Source organism: Oryx dammah, unplaced genomic scaffold (genome assembly GCF_014754425.2).
Source record: "Oryx dammah isolate SB20612 unplaced genomic scaffold, SCBI_Odam_1.1 HiC_scaffold_25, whole genome shotgun sequence".
In the NCBI taxonomy this organism is placed as follows: Eukaryota; Metazoa; Chordata; class Mammalia; order Artiodactyla; family Bovidae; genus Oryx; species Oryx dammah.
In genome coordinates, this window is record NW_024070209.1 from 399,229 (window position 1) to 417,325 (window position 18,097).

The 18,097-nt window shown below is 43.1% G+C and overlaps 1 protein-coding gene across 3 annotated transcripts in view; it reads right to left on the reverse strand.

Annotated features, from left to right (window-relative positions):
- Window positions 1-18,097, reverse strand: part of MERTK (MER proto-oncogene, tyrosine kinase) — a 120,973-nt gene that overhangs the window by 26,503 nt on the left and 76,373 nt on the right. For all 3 annotated transcript variants that reach the window (XM_040267534.1, XM_040267535.1, XM_040267536.1), the window contains 4 exons: window positions 13,336-13,519; window positions 9,452-9,603; window positions 5,925-6,078; window positions 1,526-1,679 (listed from right to left, as the gene is read on the reverse strand). In XM_040267534.1, coding sequence (XP_040123468.1) covers window positions 1,526-1,679; window positions 5,925-6,078; window positions 9,452-9,603; window positions 13,336-13,519 — 644 coding nt within the window. The remainder of the gene's footprint in view (window positions 1-1,525; window positions 1,680-5,924; window positions 6,079-9,451; window positions 9,604-13,335; window positions 13,520-18,097) is intronic.

The window sequence follows — 18,097 nt, forward strand, 5'->3', positions numbered from 1 at the left end:
ATATTTATATGCAAGGCAAACAATTTGGAAGGATTTATGCCAAAACAGCAACTGAGACCATGGAGTATCAACCATGGAGTTACAGACAAGTTTCACCTCCTACTTTCAACTATTCTATATAATTTGATTTTTTAACAATAACATAACTATAAGAATATTAATTTTATAAGTAGGAAATAAATATATTTTCATTAAAAATGATTAAATGAAAGGTGCTTGTACAAATGAATGAACAAATGAATCTAGGGTTTTGCAGTGAAAACCCATGGAAACTGACTTCAGTATAAAAACAATTTATGATCAACCTATCACTTGTTTACAGCTTCTGCTCAATGGTTGCTGGTAATGGTTCCCGATAATTTTATTCTGAAATATTTGAAGCAGTCCTGTAATTTTGTTAATATATTTGCTGTACTTCATAACTCCACTCTGGGAAGTTCTAGAACATTCAACCTCAACTAGTACCAAGTTATTCAAGCTAAGGTTCAATCAGATAAGACCTAATATCTGTTTTGGTGGTAAACTTTTAACTTCTGTGGAACCATGAGTTAGTGGAGGCCTAGCTGATAGAAATATTTTCACTTGGAATATTTTATTCTGCACTTCTTAACTGCCAGACTATAAGGCACATGCAGGCAGCCCATGTCTGTCCTGCTCATCTCTCTGCATTCAATGCATAGAACAGGCTGTGTGTATTCTTTTTCATATTCTTTCCTTCCTGCAAAGATGTGAAATGGAATCTCCATGTTTATTCTACTCCCACCTGATATGGGCGCCCTGTGACGTCCACAGACTGAGCTTTCTCTATATGTAACAATACCTCTCTGTCCCAATCACTAAACATGTTTTTATACTTAGTAGGACTAGCCTTCTCCACCCAAATTTTTGTATATTTCAAAACTGTCATGATTCTCTCTGCTCATTTAGTCCTCAAGATACATTTTCAAATCAGCTTTTATTGACAACCTGCAGCAATTTAGATGGTGATTAAACTGAATTTATGGTCAGCTTGGGGGGAAATGATCTCTTGACAAAGCTGAGCCTTCCCATCCATGAACATGGTACACATCTTTCCATTTATTTGAGTTTTCTTCTGTCATGTCAATAAAGTTTAATAAATTTTTCCACAAAGCTTTTGTACATATATTGGGTTTCTTCTTAGGAACATTATTATTCTCATGCTATTATGGATGGGATGTCATTCTAGCACTTTGACTTTAATGTATCTTGAAATGAGTATCAAAATACTTCACAACATTTAATGCCCTAAAAAATGTTAAGTTTCTTCCTGAAGAAAAACAAGAAAGGAGAGTACCAGGAAGAGACTTTGAAACAAGTAAAAAACGTTCGCCATTGGCTGCCTTTGCGACACTGGCCTAATTAAAGAAGCAGCCTGCCTCCAAGAGGTGCGTAAGACAGGGACCAAGCTGGATACAGAAGCAAGGCCAGCAGAAGAGGCAATATCACTTCACATGGCAACTTCATCAATACCACTGAGCAAAACATTTTAAACTGAGAAACTTACCCAAACTTTGTTTCCTGGATTCTTTTCCTGATGGCCAGAGAAATGTATAAAACCAACCCAATCAAAACAAATCCGCAAACGCAGCCAAGGGCTATGAGCAGAGGATCTGTGTTGCCAGGTGCTGGGGTGGATGAGGGAGCAAAATCTATCGAACCTGGTAAAATACAAATAGAATACATTCACACATTTCCTTGGGATTCGGGATAGTCGATTTACAATATCAGGAAACTCTATTCAAGTCAGTTATAAATGTATAAGAAATTGAAAAAATAGTAAGCTGTTCAGGTGCTCAGCCGTGTCCGACCCTTTGTGACCCCATGGACTGTAGCCCGCCAGGCTCCTCTGTCCGTGGGATTCTCCAGGCAAGAATCCTGGAGTGGGTTGCCATTTCCTTCTCCAGGGATCCTCCTGACCCAGCGATTGGACTGATACCTCCTGCATCTTTTACACTGGCAGGCAGGTTGTTTAGCACTGGGCCACCTGAAAAACAGTAAAACTAATATTTAACTGGTATGTTCTAAAACCCTAGAAATATTGAGAATCAAAATGCTTTTTGTTGTTGTTGTTAAAAAAAAAAAAAAAAGGTATCAAGTAGTTTGCACAGTACTTGCCAGGTTCCAGTTACACAGCCTGGGATATAGAGAGAATGTATTAATATTTTCCATGCTCTGGTGAATGTCAAACTCCTTTCCAAGTTTGGATCAGCTTCCCGTGTTTTATCCTCTGCACTTTCAATGCTGTAAAATACCTCTGTGGGTTCCTTTAATGTTGTGATGAGAAAACAGCTATTTTGAGTTGCTCCTGGGGCGTTTTACAGTATGACAATCCCACTTACAGCAGAGCCTGGACATTTTGATAAGGATCTGAACTTAGAAGTCTTGCTGCAAGTTCCCACTTTGCTTTTCCTGGGGGACCTTTTAAAATAACCACTTAAGAGTTGAGCCTTTGAAAAGTTAAGTATAGGCATTTGCTACCCACCCTCTACCACCTGCTGTGACCTGGGACAGAGGACTGCCTTTCCTCTGGCTCTCTCACCCCTCACCCACCCCCACATCTGGGATTTGTAATCAATCTTGTGACTCTACTTCCTTTGTGTGGGGGTATTGAAACTGCCCATCAAAATGACCTCAGAGTTTTCACTTCCCCAAAGTCGGGGCTCAGTTGCAGAGGGAATTAACTGCCTGCCCCCAGTTAATTAACCAGACCCCACGTGTCTGGTATGTGCTCCTCATTCAGGAGGTCGTGATCTGCATTTTCTCAGTTCAGTACCAGTACGGGGGTGGCGGGGCAGCACACTTGAGAAGACTGTGGCCAGCGTAGCTTCCTCTGGGACATCCTCCTTTTTAGCTCAGCCATTTCACTCATGTGTTTAAGACCATCCTACGCAATGGCTGCTCATCTCATGGACCAAATGGGAGCAGCATCAACATGCCCTGGTCAGAGATTTCTTCCATAACTCCACACACGTTCAATTCAAATTCTACTTCCAACATCATCTCCTTTCCTTTCTTCTCTGCACTTTCACCTTTGTTCACCAGCTCCGTCTTTCAAATATCTACTTTTGTGAAACGTCATGTGAGTTTTGCCCCTGGGAGAAAGGAAGTAGCCCAGCTCTGCACCTCTTAGATGTGTGTGAACAGACTAAGGAAAGCATGTTGATCAACCACAGACAGACTTGGAAAGAAGTGACCCGACTGGTCACAACCAAGATACACCTGTTGCTTGTGGAGTGATTTGCGTACTGCAGAGCTGGTGGAGACAAACATACAATCACTGTTGATACATGCTGGTAACTTAACTTTGAACTGTATTGTTGGGAATGGCTGTGATTTACCTAAACTGTAGTAACTGAAATATATGCAGATTAGAACTTTGCAAAGGCAGGGCTGCTAGGACAGCAAAGCCTTTTATAATTATTAGGTATGACAAGGAAAAGTCTGTCATCTTAAACTGATTTTTTTTCTTAAACTGAAGTATAATTGATTTCTAATACTGTGTTAGTTTCTGGTGTACAGAAAAGTGATTCAGTTACCCCATGTGTGTGTCTGCATGCTCAGGCACTCAGTCGTGTCCAACTGACTCTTTGTGACTCCCTGCTCTGTAGCCCACCAGGCTCCTCTGTCAATGGGATTTCCCAGGCAAAATACTGGAGTAGGTTGCCATTTCCTACTCCAGGGGATCTTCCCGACCCCAGGATCAAACTCATGTCTCCTTGCCAAGTGGATTCTTTACACTGAGCCACCTGGGAAACCCTGTATACACACATATACACACACACACGTGTATATATATATATATATATATTCTTTTACACATTCTTTTCCATTATGGTTTATTATAAGATTTTGAATATAGTTCCCTGTGCTATTGTCTATTTTATTTGCTAATCCTAAACTCCTAATTTATCCCTCCCCCACCCTCTTTCCCCTTTGGTAACTGTATGTTTTCTATGTCTGTGTTTAGCTCTGATTTTTAACCTGTGCCTTTAGAACCAGAATCATCCCTGAATTTCTTCCAGGCAGACATACCCTGAGTCCCCATCATAGGTGATTAATGTTCCCTAGGGACAGAGTCTATGGTCTGTAGGAGCTGAAATAAGGGTTCAATTCAGTACTACAAGGGGAGAGCAGGTCTGAGGGCCACTGGGACAGAGAGATGGGAACACAGTGGTCTGCTCCCAAGTCTTGTCTGCTATAGGTACAAAGGCCATATCTGGCAAGAACTTTGTAAATGTACAAATCGTATCCATGTAGATGTCCGTGGGGAGTTTATGACAGCGGTTCACTACCAAACAACTTAGGGCAGGTCAGAGTCAGAAGAAGGCAGCTTCCCTGGTCTATGTGAGCAAACAGAGGATTTGGGCCCCTTGGGGCACCATAGTGTCACCTTGCCAAAGGCCACTCCAACAATATGCAGAGGCCAACACGCAGGGCTGAGCATTTAGCTGGTGAGCCAGCACTGTCTAAAGATGTCTCTACGGGAAATGCTTCATGCTCTGTACCCATCATGTTCTTCACCCAGTTATGAAGCACATTACCCAGGGCTTGAACGACTCATCACAGGGCAAGCTGGACTGCTTAAAACAAACACCAGCAAATAAACAGTGCTAATTATAAAGAGCTGAGGATGAGCCACCCTGATTAATGCAAAATTCAGCCCTGTATACATCATTCTAACTAAATTCAGCAGTCAGAAAGAGAAAAGCAAATACGGTATATTAACTCATAAAAATGGAATGTAGAAAAACGGTACTGATGAGCCTGTTTGCAGGGCAGGAATAGGAGAGGAAGGTGTAGAGAAGGAACATGTGGACACAGAGGGAGGCCAGGCCGAATGGAGACAGCAGCGATACGTGCATGCCCTGCCGTGTGTGAAGTAGCTAGTGGGAAGCTGCTGCACGGAGCTCAGTTCGGTGCTCTGTGATGACATAGAGCAGGAGGATAGTGGGGTGGGAGGGAGGTTCCGGAGGGAGACGGTGTGTGTGTGTATATATGGCTGATTCATTTTGCTGTACACAGAAACTAATACAACAGTGTGAAGCAATTATTCTCCATAATAAAAAATGAACTAAATTCAGTACTATGTATAAAATAGATAACTAATAAGAACCTACACAGGGAACTCTCCTCAATACTCTGCAATAATCCATATGGGACAAGAATCTGAAAAGGAGTGAACAGAATCTAAAAAGACCTCCCAGGTGGCTCAGCGGTAAAGAATCTGCCTGCCAATGCAGGAGACACAGGTTTGACCCCTGAGTCAGAAAGCTTCCCTAGAGAAGGGAATGGCAACCCACTGCAGTCTTCTTGCCTGGAGAAGTCTATGGACGGAGGAGACTGGCGGGCTATAGTCCATGGGGTGGCAAAGAGTCGGACACAACTGAATAAGCATACACGGGCACATATACGTATATACATGTACATCTGATTCACTTTCTGTACAGCAGAAACACAACACTGCAAATCTATACCGCAGTAAAAGCCACAACAGCTGTTTGCTAAGTGCAGTCGGACTCTGGGTTCTGAAAGGCTGAAACTTCCTAGGATGTTATTACCCTGGAGAGTGACAGTGGGTGGACTCATGGGAACCAGCAGCTCTGTGAAGCGTATTACCCTGTCAACTATCTTCATCACTGTAGAATTTCCTTTTGGTCTTTTTCATTCTGGGTTTTTTTTTTTTTTTTTTTTTGAGGAGCCACTCAGCATGTGGGACCTTAATTTCCCAACCAGGGGTGGAACCCTGTCCCCTGCAGTGGAAGCTCATGTTCTTAACCACTGGACACCAGGGAAGCCCCTATTTTTCATTCTTAAATAAGCTACCCATCCCACCAGCTGCTCTCTGGCAACCCACGTGTCGCCTGGACTGATATTCCATTAGCTGATTTTGCACCAGCTCTCACCGCGTGCAGGGATAAAGATCTTCACCGGGTCACTGAAGGGCCCCACGCCCCCTTTGGTGACGGCAGCAATCCTCACGGTGCATGTGGCATTGTGAGCTTGAACAGAAAGCTGAGCAAGGCTGCGGTTCTGGCCAACTTCTTCCAAGAGCTCTTTCTGGGGGGACAGACAGGAAAGGAAAGGAAGTGAAATACTGAGGCACCAGGGGCCTTGTCCTTCCGAGAGAAGTTCTAAGGAAAGTGGTCCCACCCACATCCCAGCGGCAGTGGCTGTGTTTCCACCATATCCCTTCCTCACTCAGGTCACAGCTAAGGGAGGCAAAAGGGAGGCAGGGATGCACGATGGGCTGGCGGCATCCTCAGGCCTTGGGAGTCTTGGCTTGCTGGAGCTGTGCAGGAGGGCTCAGGGAAACCTCTGGAAGAGGAGGAGCATGTGGCGGATGCACTCGAAGGGAAGAGCAAGGCTGTCTTCTTGGTGGTCCGGTGGCTACAATTCCACATCCCAATGCAGGGCGCCCTGGCTCCATCCCTGAAAGGGATAGAACTAGATCCTACATATTGCAACTAAGACCCGGTGCAGTCAAATTGAAAAGAAAGAAAAAGAAGGAGGAGCTCTGTGACAACCTACATGGGTGGGACGGGGTGGGAGGTGAGAGGGAGGCTCAGAAGGGAGGGGACATATGTATACCTATGGCCGATTCATGTTGATGTACAGCAGAAATCAACACAATATTCTAAAGCAATTATCCTCCAGTTAAAAATAAATTTTTAAAAAAGTAATGAAAAGTTACATTGAGTTAGGACATTGCACCATTGCATCACTGCATGATTTCATTACTGTATGCGATGAAAAATGAATGCTCTACTATCTCAATGGCTGCATTGCTCTCTTTTCTGAAACTGTGGGAATACAGTAGATAAAGGTTTAACCTTTCTGAGAAAATTATAAAGCACATGAAGAAAAAAAAAAAAAAGATCTACTCAAGACCCCCACCCTCAATCCCCACAGAGCACTGCCCAGGAGCTGCTCTGAACCTTGACACTGACCACCCCCCATTTTCCTTGCACCAGCATGGGTGGGCTCCTGTTCTTTCCGATTCTAAGAGGTGTGACTAAAACCAACATTTAGGAGGGCACTGACATTTTCTAGAGAAAAGGTGCTCCATTTTAAAAATCTGGCCTTACTTATTTATCTGGTTTTAAAGCCACTGGTGTGCTACTTGAGCCAATAAAACACGGGGGAGGGAATGGGGAGAAGATGTTTGGGAAAAAAAAAACAGAATTAAGTGCTTATAGAGTGCTTTCTCGGAGAAGGCAATGGCACCCCACTCCAGTACTCTTGCCTTGAAAATCCCATGGACGGAGGAGCCTGGTAGGCTGCAGTCCATGGGGGCGCGAAGAGTCGGACACAACTGAGCGACTTCACTTTGACTTTTCACTTTCATGCATTGGAGAAGGAAATGGCAACCCACTCCAGTGTTCTTGCCTGGAGAATCCCAGGGATGGGGGAGCCTGTTGGGCTGCCATCTACGGGGTCGCACAGAGTCGGACACGACTGACTCGACTTAGCAGCAGCAGAGTTGCTTTCTCCTTTGCTTCCAAACCTCAACTATCATGATGTTCTCTGGCACAGGAAACAAATTTTGTGTGAGTCTCTATGGTTCAGGCAATTACGAGTTAAAGGCTGTTGTTGTTCAGTCACTAAGTCGGGTCTGACTCTTTGTGTCCAAGTCGAAGGTAAACAGATTTATCTCCTGTTGAACACTGGGGAGCCTTGAACTTGCCAGTATATACTGTGGGTCTTGAAGAAGGGCTTATAATATGCAACATATTCATAAACTTGTCTTCTTACTGAATTCTCACAGGTCTACAGATACTTCATGGGAATGGGAATGGAACAAGAAATACTAGTCCACGCTCATCAAAAGGCTGTCCCCTTCACAGAGAGAAATTCTTCTGCTTCTTTAGATGTCAGCCAGGACCATGCATGAAGTCCATAGTGTCTTGCCTACGAAGCAAGTTCAAGGTCCTGTGTTTAGATGGTGCAAAGATGAGGAAGGCACAGATCCAACTTAAAGGAGAACAAATTTTACTTGATCCTCACCTTTATATTTTAAGCTTTGATTTAGAAGGCAAGGGATAGCAAGAAACAGAGAACAAAAAAACGTTGAAATCTTCATCAAGATATGGAAAATGGGGACTTCCCTGGTGGTCCAGTGGCTAAGACTCCATGCTTCCAAAGCGGGAGACCCAGGTTTGATCCCTGATAAGGGAACTAGATCCCACATGCAGCAACTAAGACCCAGCACAGCCAAGTGTATATATATATATATATGATACAGAAAATGTCCATATAATAAATATCAGGAGTTTCTTAGTGTGAAAGTGACACAACAGTTGTAAGATAATGAAGGTACAAACTTTGAAAACTTTGGTGGGTTATTACAGTTTTCAGCAAACTGTAAACCCACCCAAAGACTACTTCAAGAAAGTTCTGAAATTCTATACCGAAAAAAAAAAAAAATCTTCATTAGAGTAGTAAGTTGGAATATCTTCCAAAATATCCAATTTCATCCCCTTGCATGAAGAAAATGCAGCTTTAGTAACATTTTTCTCTTTTTAAAACTTTTTACTTTATATTGGAGTATAGATGATTAACAACGTTGTAACAGTTGCAGGTGGACAGCAAAGGGGCCCAGCCATACATATACATGCATTCATTCTCCCACACACTCCCCTCCCATCCAGGCTGCCACACAACACTGAGCCGAGTTCCCTGTGCTGCACGGTAAGACCTTGCAGGTTATCCATTTTAAATACAGCAGAATGTACATATTCATCCCCCCTTTTTTTTGTTTTTATTTTTTGGTGGTGCCCTGCGATATCTTGGATCTTAGATCCTCAAACAGGGATCAACCCAGTGCCCCCGGCATGGGAAGGGCAGAGTCTTAACCACTGGACCACCAGGGAAGTCCCAATAACAATTTTCTTAAAATGAAAATGAAAGGACAATTTTCAGGGGAAGCTGTGTCGAACTCTTGCTCTTTGGAAATGAAGGCGGATTAGGGAACCGAACCTAAGTGACGGACACAGAGTTCATTTCAAGCTTCAGTTCAGCCGGAGGTTCTTGGCTCCTCTGAGGGAGAGCTTCCCCTCAGTGTTCTTCTTCGTCTCCAGCAGCTGGTGGCTCAGACGGTAAAGAATCCCTTCGGCAATGCAGGAGACCCAGGTTCCATCCCTGGGCCAGGAAGACCCCCTGGAGGAGGACACGGCAACCCACTCCAGTATTCTTGCCAGAAAAGTCCCATAAACAGAGGGGCCTGGTGGGCTATGGTCCAGAGGGTCACAGACAGCTGGACACGACTGAATAACTAAGCAAGCCAGCAATTTTAACAGTTTATCTCCCACTGGAAGGTGCCTTGCCTAACCCAGGAATATCAGGTCTTTTCACTACAAAAAGAAAGTTCCTAAAGCAGTATATGTCAACAGACCCACGGAGACAAGAGCACCCTGTTACAGCTCAGACTTACGGATGTCTCCGCACTCTGCCACACGTGAGAGATGTGATAGCCCACGAGATCCCCGTCCTGCCGCTTAATGGGAGGCTTGATCCACCTAATGGCCACCTTGTTGCTGGACTCATTCAGGAACATGGTGACGTTCAGAGGTGCTACTGATGGAGCTACAAAAGGAAAAGGGGAGAAGGATGAGGAGCACGAAGAAATGCACATGAACAAAAACCATCCAATGAGTCCGAAAGAAGAAAGTGGGTGAAGTTACGGACAGAACCAACAGAAAACACGGTAGATGTAAATCTATCCCTGGGCTTCTCTGGCGGCACAGCGATTTAAAACACACTCAGAAAAAACCCTACCTGCCCATGCAGGAGGTGGAAAAGGCAATGGTAACGCCTTCCAGTATTCTTCCCTGGGAAATCCCATGGAAAGAGAAGCTGGGCAGGCTACAGACCACGGGGTCAGAAAAAGAGTCAGACACGACTTAGGGACTAAACACCACCACAACTATCCGTGTGAATGATACCATTACATTTCACTGGGCTACCTATCCCAATTCAAAGGCAACAATTGTGAAGTAAAGTACTCCTGACATGAAACACACATCAAATATAAAGATACAAATTAGTTAAAATAAGTATGAATAAATGATACACCATGTAATCAAAAGAGAGCTAAAATGGCTATATGAATGTCAGATAAAATAGATTTCACAGATAATACTATTAATACCAAAAATAAAAATAATTTCATAATGATAAAGTGGCCAATTTATTCAGAAAGCACAGTAATATTAAACATTTATGCCAAAAATAACAGAACTTCAGGGATTTCTCTGGTGGTCCAGTGGCTAAGACTCCATACTCCCAATACAGGGGGCCTAGATTCAACCCCTGGTCAGGGAACTGGATCCCACATGCCACAACTAAAGATCCCACCTGCTGCAATGGAGACCCAGCACAGTCAAATAAATAAATAAGAAAATAGTTGGGTCCCAAATTAAAAACAAACAAAAAAACAGCACTTTAAAATATCTGGACTGCTAGACCTGCAAATAGAAATAGATAAATTCACAATTATAATTGCAGACTTTAATGCACTTGTCTTCATAACTGATAGAAAAAGGAAGCAGAAAGTCATTAAGAATATGGTTTGAAAAACACTACCAAAAAACCTGACCAAGTTGACATTTATAGAGCACTCCATCTATGACAAACCTAGATAGCATATTAAAAAGCAAAGACATCATTTTGCTGACAAAGGTCCATACGGTCAAAGCTATACTTTTTCCAGTATTCATGTTCAGATGTGAAAGTTGGACCATAAAGAAGGCTGAGCACTGAAGAACTGATATTTTCGAACTGTGGTGCTGGAGAAGACTCTTGAGCATCCCTTGGACTGCAAGGAGATCCAACCAGTCAACCCTAAAGGAAATCAACCCTGAATATTCACTTGGAAGGACTGATGCTGAAGCTGAAGCTCCAATATTTTGGCCACCTGATGCAAAGAACTGACTCATTGGAAAAGACCCTGAAGCTGGGAAAGAATGAAGGCAGGAGGAGAAGGGGCAACAGAGGATGAGATTGTTGGATGGCATCACCGATTCAACGGACATGAGTTTGAGCAAACTCCGGGAGATGGTGATGGACAGGGAATCCTGGAGTGCTGCAGTCCATGGGGTCACAAAGAGTTGGATATGACTGAGCCACTGAACAACAAAAACCATCGGATCAGAGGAGGATGCACATTCTCTTCAAGTGCACACTGAATATTTATCAGGGTACACCATGTTCTGGACCATGAAATGAGTCGTGATAAATATTGAAGGATTCAAGCAACACAAATTATGTTCTTTGACCCCAGTAGAATGAAACTAGAACTCAGTCATACAATGATCTCTGGAAAACCCCTTAAATATTTTGGAAATTACATTAGACACCTAAATAACTAATAGCTCAAAGAAGAAATCAAAACAGAAACCAGAAAGTGTCAATATTTTGAGCTGAATAAAAATGAAACAGCAGATAAAAATCATTCTCTAAGGTTTTTCTTCCTCATTTAAGATATTTTACAACCTTGGCACTAGTTTCATTTGTGCAAGGATTAAGCCCTAACAATTTGTGATCTAGACCTTTCCCACAGTCTGTATGAAAATTAGAGCACTGATTAGGTAAGGCGGCAGTTTAGGGCAGGAAAGACTCTAAGCAATCCAGAAGTCTAAACTGAGAAATAACAGAAACTGGACAATGGAAATCTAACATAACTATAATACAATATTCACTTCAATGTGCATAGAAAAAGTGTAAGATCTTGGAAATCAAAAGCAGTACACAGAAAGTTTACAGATGCAAATAAAATTTGCTATGAGAAAATAATATAGAACCAACAGTACCTACTTCATATGGTTGCTACGAGGAGCCAATGAAATAATGCACACAAAGTACCTAAGATGGTCACTGACACGTAGTAGGTGCTTCTTGAACATTAGCTGCCTTCGTGTTTATTAGTTTCTTGACTTTGATGCTATGAGTAATAACTTTCATATATGCTTCACGCTAAGACACTTCAGTTGTGTCTGACTCTTTGTGACCCAGTGGACCACAGTCTGCCAGGATCCTCTGTCCATGGGATTGTCCAGAAAAGAACACTGGCGTGGGTGGTCATTTCCTTCTCCAGGGGATCTTCCCAACAGAGGGACTGAAGGACATCTCTTATATCTCCTGCATTGGCAGGCAGGTTCTCCCTAGTGCCACCTGGCAAGCAGTTATATTTTAATTAATATATGCTATAAAGAGTGTGCTACTATTAATATTTTCCTATATAAAAGAAAACATCACTGATACATAGTAAGTATAAGGTTTGTCACTAAACCCTTTTCAAATACAGTAAGTCCCCTACATACCAACGAGTTCTTTTTCCGAAAGGGCGTTTACAAAAACTTGTTTGTAAGTCCAACAAAGTTAGCCTAGGTACCCAACTAACACAATTGGCTATATAGTACTGTACTGTAATAGGTTTAAAATTGAAGGAAAATTACACAGCTCAAAATAGCCTGGAGCTAAAACTCTCCTTGGGGTCCTCCCCACCGTTCTATGCAAAACAAATAACTCTCTCACCGGATGGAAAAAATGGACATTAAGATTGATTACGCCCAGCTCCCAGCCGGTCCCAGCCTCTGGCTGATCTCTAGAATTTCTTGCCCCAGCCGTTTAAGAGATAACTACTCCGAACAACCTTGGAGAACAGGCCCCCTTAAGACAGCAGCTTTCCACATACATGCCTATATATACTTACTCTTTTCTTGGGTTAGTGCAGCAGCTCACTAATCTGACTGCTGCCCCTTCTCGCCTCATTGAAGGTGATCTGTTTCTGTAAAGTGCCGGTCTCATTCTTTTTCCAAACCTCACCTTCTCTAACTCCCTTACCCTAAAATAATTCTTTTCATACAAATAATACATAAAAAAGCAAACCAAAAATAAAACATTTTTTGTGTTTTAAGAAGTACAGTAGTAAGAGTACACCATCTGGCACACAGGGGTCAACATCCAGTGAACAGGCAAGCAGAGTTACTGCCTGAAGGAGGGAGAGGAGGTGGGAGATGGCAGAACTGAAGGATCGTCGGAGAGCAAGCTGCGACTGATAGCACAGGTTCCGGTCCTTGCTGCAACCACATGCAAGTCTGCATCTGTGAAAGCTCGAAACTTAAAGGTTTGTATGTAAGGAGCTTACTATATGGAAGGAAACATCTTTGCCATTTTCACCGGTCATCTCCTTAAAATTCTCTTCCGGAGACAAAGGCCACACAAACAAAAGTTAAAGTCTGAACCAGCCCATCAGGAAGGATTTATTTCATCACATGCCATCCAGCACAATATTCATTTCTGAACCCCAGGAATTACCTCCTTCGGTTGTGCTGGCCAGAATCCAAGGGCTTACTGCAGACCAGCCGACTTCATTCATGCAGGACACGCCGATGCTGTAATTCGCCAGAGGCTGCAGCTGCTCGATTTGATACAGATGTGCTGAACCGGAGGTGTTAAAAATCCTGACTGAGCCATGACTCAGTGGCTCAACTTCCTTGACCTAAATGAAGAGTAAAAATTGTGGACCAGGCGTGAGTAAGGTAGTAGGAATGTTAGGCTTGGGGTATCCACGCATCCAGTGTGCACGGCCCTTCCTCTGCACCGAGCGGAAGTACCTGCTTCCTTTTGGGTCACACCCTGAATTTCCCACCAGTGCGTTACTCATGCTACTTACTTGAGCAACAACTGGGAACCTAATGAAAAACGCCTGAGATAAGTGTTCTCACCGTGGCAGGTAACAGCAAATAAATCATCATCTTCGAAACAGTGTCAGACTTTATTTTGGGGGGCTCCAAAATCACTACAGATGGTGATTGCAGCCATGAAATTAAAAGACGCTTACCCCTTGGAAGGAAAGTTATGACCAACCTAGATAGCATATTACAAAGCAGAGATGTTACTTTGCCAACAAAGGTCCGTCTAGTCAAGGCTATGGTTTTTCCAGTGGTCACATATGGATGTGAGAGTTGGACTGTGAAGAAAGCTGAGCGCCGAAGAATTGATGCTTTTGAACTGTGGTGTTGGAGAAGACTCTTGAGAGTCCCTTGGACTGCAAGGAGATCCAACCAGTCTATTCTGAAGGAGATCAGTCCTGGGTGTTCATTGGAAGGAATGATGCTGAAGCTGAAACTCCAGTACTTTGGCCACCTCATGCAAAGAGTTGACTCATTGGAAAAGACCCTGATGCTGGGAGGGATTGGGTGCAGGACGAGAAGGGGACGACAGAGGATAAAATGGCTGGATGGCATCGCCGACTCAATGGACATGAGTTTGGGTGAACGCCAGGAGTTGGTGATGGACAGGGAGCCCTGTGATTCATGGAGTCACAAAGAGTCAGACACTGAACTGAACTGAACATTATAATCCTTCTAATTTACATTTAACCAAAAAGAAAAGTAGCTTTTCCTCTCTCAGAACCACTTTAATTCCTGATCCTTTTTTTTCACAGTTGTTTAACATAATATACAAAAACGACCTGAAATATATAGAATCTGACCCTTTAAAGAGAACATTTCCCAAATCCTGCTTTAGAAGATGAGACACTTAATTTAAAAACAAAAAATCTGCGTTTCATTATGTAACCTGAGGAATTCTGCTATCGTCTTGAGGCTATTTGAGCATGCCCTTTATTCTTAATCCGCAATTCCCACTCCAATATAAACCCAACTCCACAAGCACACACAGACAGTGCAGATTTTATGGCATTTTTTGGTGGAGAGATATAGGAAACGATCATTTGTACCTTACCCAAGAAGCTTTTCTCCAAATCTTTAGAAAACCTATCAGCTCTTTCTTCTGAGTCCTTGTACCCCATCTTTCCCTCCATAAACACCACCAGTCTCTCCATATCCCTCTCCTGATCTCTTCTGTATGTATAGGCAAGAGGGGGGAATCCCCAGCAAAGCTAGTCTTATGGAAACTTCCAGCTTTTCTCTTGGAAACCTCTTATCTGGGGATAGGGATCATGCAGAGTCTTCCTTCACTGTATGTTTTTGAAAGTGAAGTGACAGTGTTAGTCATTCAGTCATGTCCGACCCCTTGAGACCCCATGGACTGTACCCACCAGGCTCCTCTATCCAGGGAATTCTCCAGGCAGGAATACTGGAGTGAATTGCCATGCCCTGCTCCAGGGAATCTTCTCAACCCAGGGATCGAACCTGGGTGTCCGGCATTGCAGGCAGATTTGTCACCGTTTGAGCCGCCAGGGAAGCCTTCAATGCATATTTCTATTTCTAAAACATGTTGTACTGATAAAAATCAGAAAAGACTAAAGAGTATTGGACAAAACAGAAGTCACCAACAACAGTTTGGGAAAAAAATCTTAAACCCACAAAATGTATTCCTGATAATAATAGGCTTGAAATTATAGGGTGTGGATATACAATCTTGTTATTTCAGGAGATATATGTTTGAAATTTAGGACAAGGGGCCACAAGCTGACATTTCAGAATTCTAAATCCCCCAGTGGATATGATGAGGGGGTGCACTGGGCTCGAGTTTCACGTCTGACTCAGACCCACAGGCTCCACCGGGTGACAAGACGGAAACCCATTGGCCTGAGGAGCCACCAGAGGGGAACCCAGGAGCTGGGTGCTTATCTTGGTGGTGGCTGTTGGCAGAAAGTACTTTTTGTTTCTTCCCTTTAAAGGCTGCACCTACTTCCTGGTGTCCAAGCACTGGAACTAAGCTGGAAGAAACCCTGGCTCCCACCTCTGCCCATTTCCGGGGCAGTGCACTGGCCTGCTGCCCCTCACAGGGACACTCTTTACGGCATGTTCCTAGAAGAAGCCGTGGTTTCTGTAACCATGCTCGGTGGGTCCTGGGACATGAAACAGTAAGATTACGTGGGAGAGGAAAAAATAGAAATGGAGTCCAGAGCCCAAAAATGGGTGAAGAATGAAACCAAAGCCAGGACCAAAGGAAGTGAGAGAGTGTGTCCTGCTAGTGTGTGGATCTGAATCTTGTCCAAAACATTCATTTGTTACTAAGTCAGAGTTTTAAATTGCAAGGAACTGGGAATCTGCTACAAAACTATACTTGGTCCCATCAGAAATGGGAATACACTGTTAATCAAGAGCTTGGTGCTCTGTGATGACCTAGAGGGGTGGCATGGAGGGTAGGGTGAGAGGAGATATATGTATACATTTAGTCAATTCATGTTGTTGTACAGCAGAAACTACCACAATATTGTAAAGCAATTACACTCCAATTAAAAAAAAAAAAACAATATAAAAGTATACCACTTGTAGAGCCAATTTTGACCAACTTCACTAGGATTGCCAGAGAAAATACAGCACACCTAATCATATTTAAAGTTCAAATCAGTTCAGTTCAGTTCAGTTCAGTCGCTCAGTTGTGTCTGACTCTTTGCAACCCCATGGACACAGCAGGCCTCCCTGTCCATCACCAACTCCCAGAGATTACTCAAACTCATGTCCATTGAGTCAGTGATGCCATACAACCATCTCATCCTCTGTCATCCGCTTCTCCTCCTGCCCTCAATCTTTCCCAGCATCAGGGTTTTTCAAGTGAGTCAGCTCTTCGCATCAGGTGGTCAAAGTACTGGAGTTTCAACTTCACCATCAGTCCTTCCAATGAACACCCAGGACTGATCTCCTTAGCATAGACTGGTTGGATCCCCTTGCAGTCCAAGGGACTCTCAAGAGTCTTCTCCAACACCACAGTTCAAAAGCATCAATTCTTCAGTGATCAGCTTTCTTCACAGTTCAACTCACATTCATACATGACCACTGGAAAAACCATAGCCTTGACTAGATGAACTTTTGCTGGCAAAGCAATGTCTCTGATTGTTAATATGCTGTCTAGGTTGGTCATAACTTTACTTCAAAGGAGTAAGCGTCTTTTAATTTCATGGCTGTAGTCATCATCTGCAGTGATTTTGGAGCCCCCCAAAATAAAGTCTGACACTGTTTCTACTGTTTGTCCACCTATTTGCCATGAAGTGATGGGATCGGATGCCATGATCTTAGTTTTCTGAATGTTGAGCTTTAAGCCAACTTTTTAACTCTCCTCTTTCACTTTCATCAAGAGGCTCTTTACTTCTTCTTCACTATCTGCCATAAGGGTGGTGTCATCTGCATATGTGAAGTTATTGATATTTCTCCCAGCAGTCTTGATTCCAGCTTGTGCTTCTTCCAGTCCAGCGTTTCTCATGATGTACTCTGCATAGAAGTTAAATAAGCAGGGTGACAATATACAGCCTTGACATACTCCTTTTCCTATTTGGAACCAGTCTGTTGTTCCATGTCCAGTTCTAACTGTTGCTTCCTGACCTGCTTAGAGGTTTCACAAGAGGCAGGTCAGGTGATCTGGTATTCCCATCTCTCGCAGAATTTTCCACAGTTTATTGTGATCTACACAGTCAAAGGCTTTGGCATAGTCAATAAAGCAGAAATAGATGTTTTTCTGCAACTCTCTTTTTCTATGATCCAGCGGATGTTCGCAATTTAATCTCTGGTGCCTCTGCCCTTTCTAAAACCAGCTTGAACATCTGGAAGTTCACGGTTCATGTATTGTTGAAGCCTGGATTGGAGAATTTTGAGCATTACTTTGCTAGTATGTGAGATGAATGCAATTGTGCGGTAGAATGAGCGTTCTTCGGCATTGCCTTTCTTTGGGATTAGAATGAAAACTGACCTTTTCCAGTCCTGTGGCCACTGCTGAGTTTTCCAAATTTGCTGGCATATTGAGTGCAGCACTTTCACAGCATCATATTTAGGATTTGAAATAGCTCAACTAGAATTCCATCACCTCCACTAGCTTTGTTCACAGTGATGCTTCCTAAGGCCCACTTGACTTCGCATTCCAGGATGTCTGGCTCTAGATGGATGATCACACTATCGTGGTTATCTGGGTCATGAAGATCTTTTTTGTATAGTTCTTCTGTGTATTCTTGCCACCTCTTCTTCATATCTTCTGCTTCTGTTAGGTCCATACCATTTCTGTCCTTTATTGAGCCCGTCTTTGCATGAAATGTTCCCTTGGTATCTCTACTTTTCTTGAAGAGATCTCTAGTCTTTCCCATTCTATTGTTTTCCTCTATTTCTTTGCACTGATC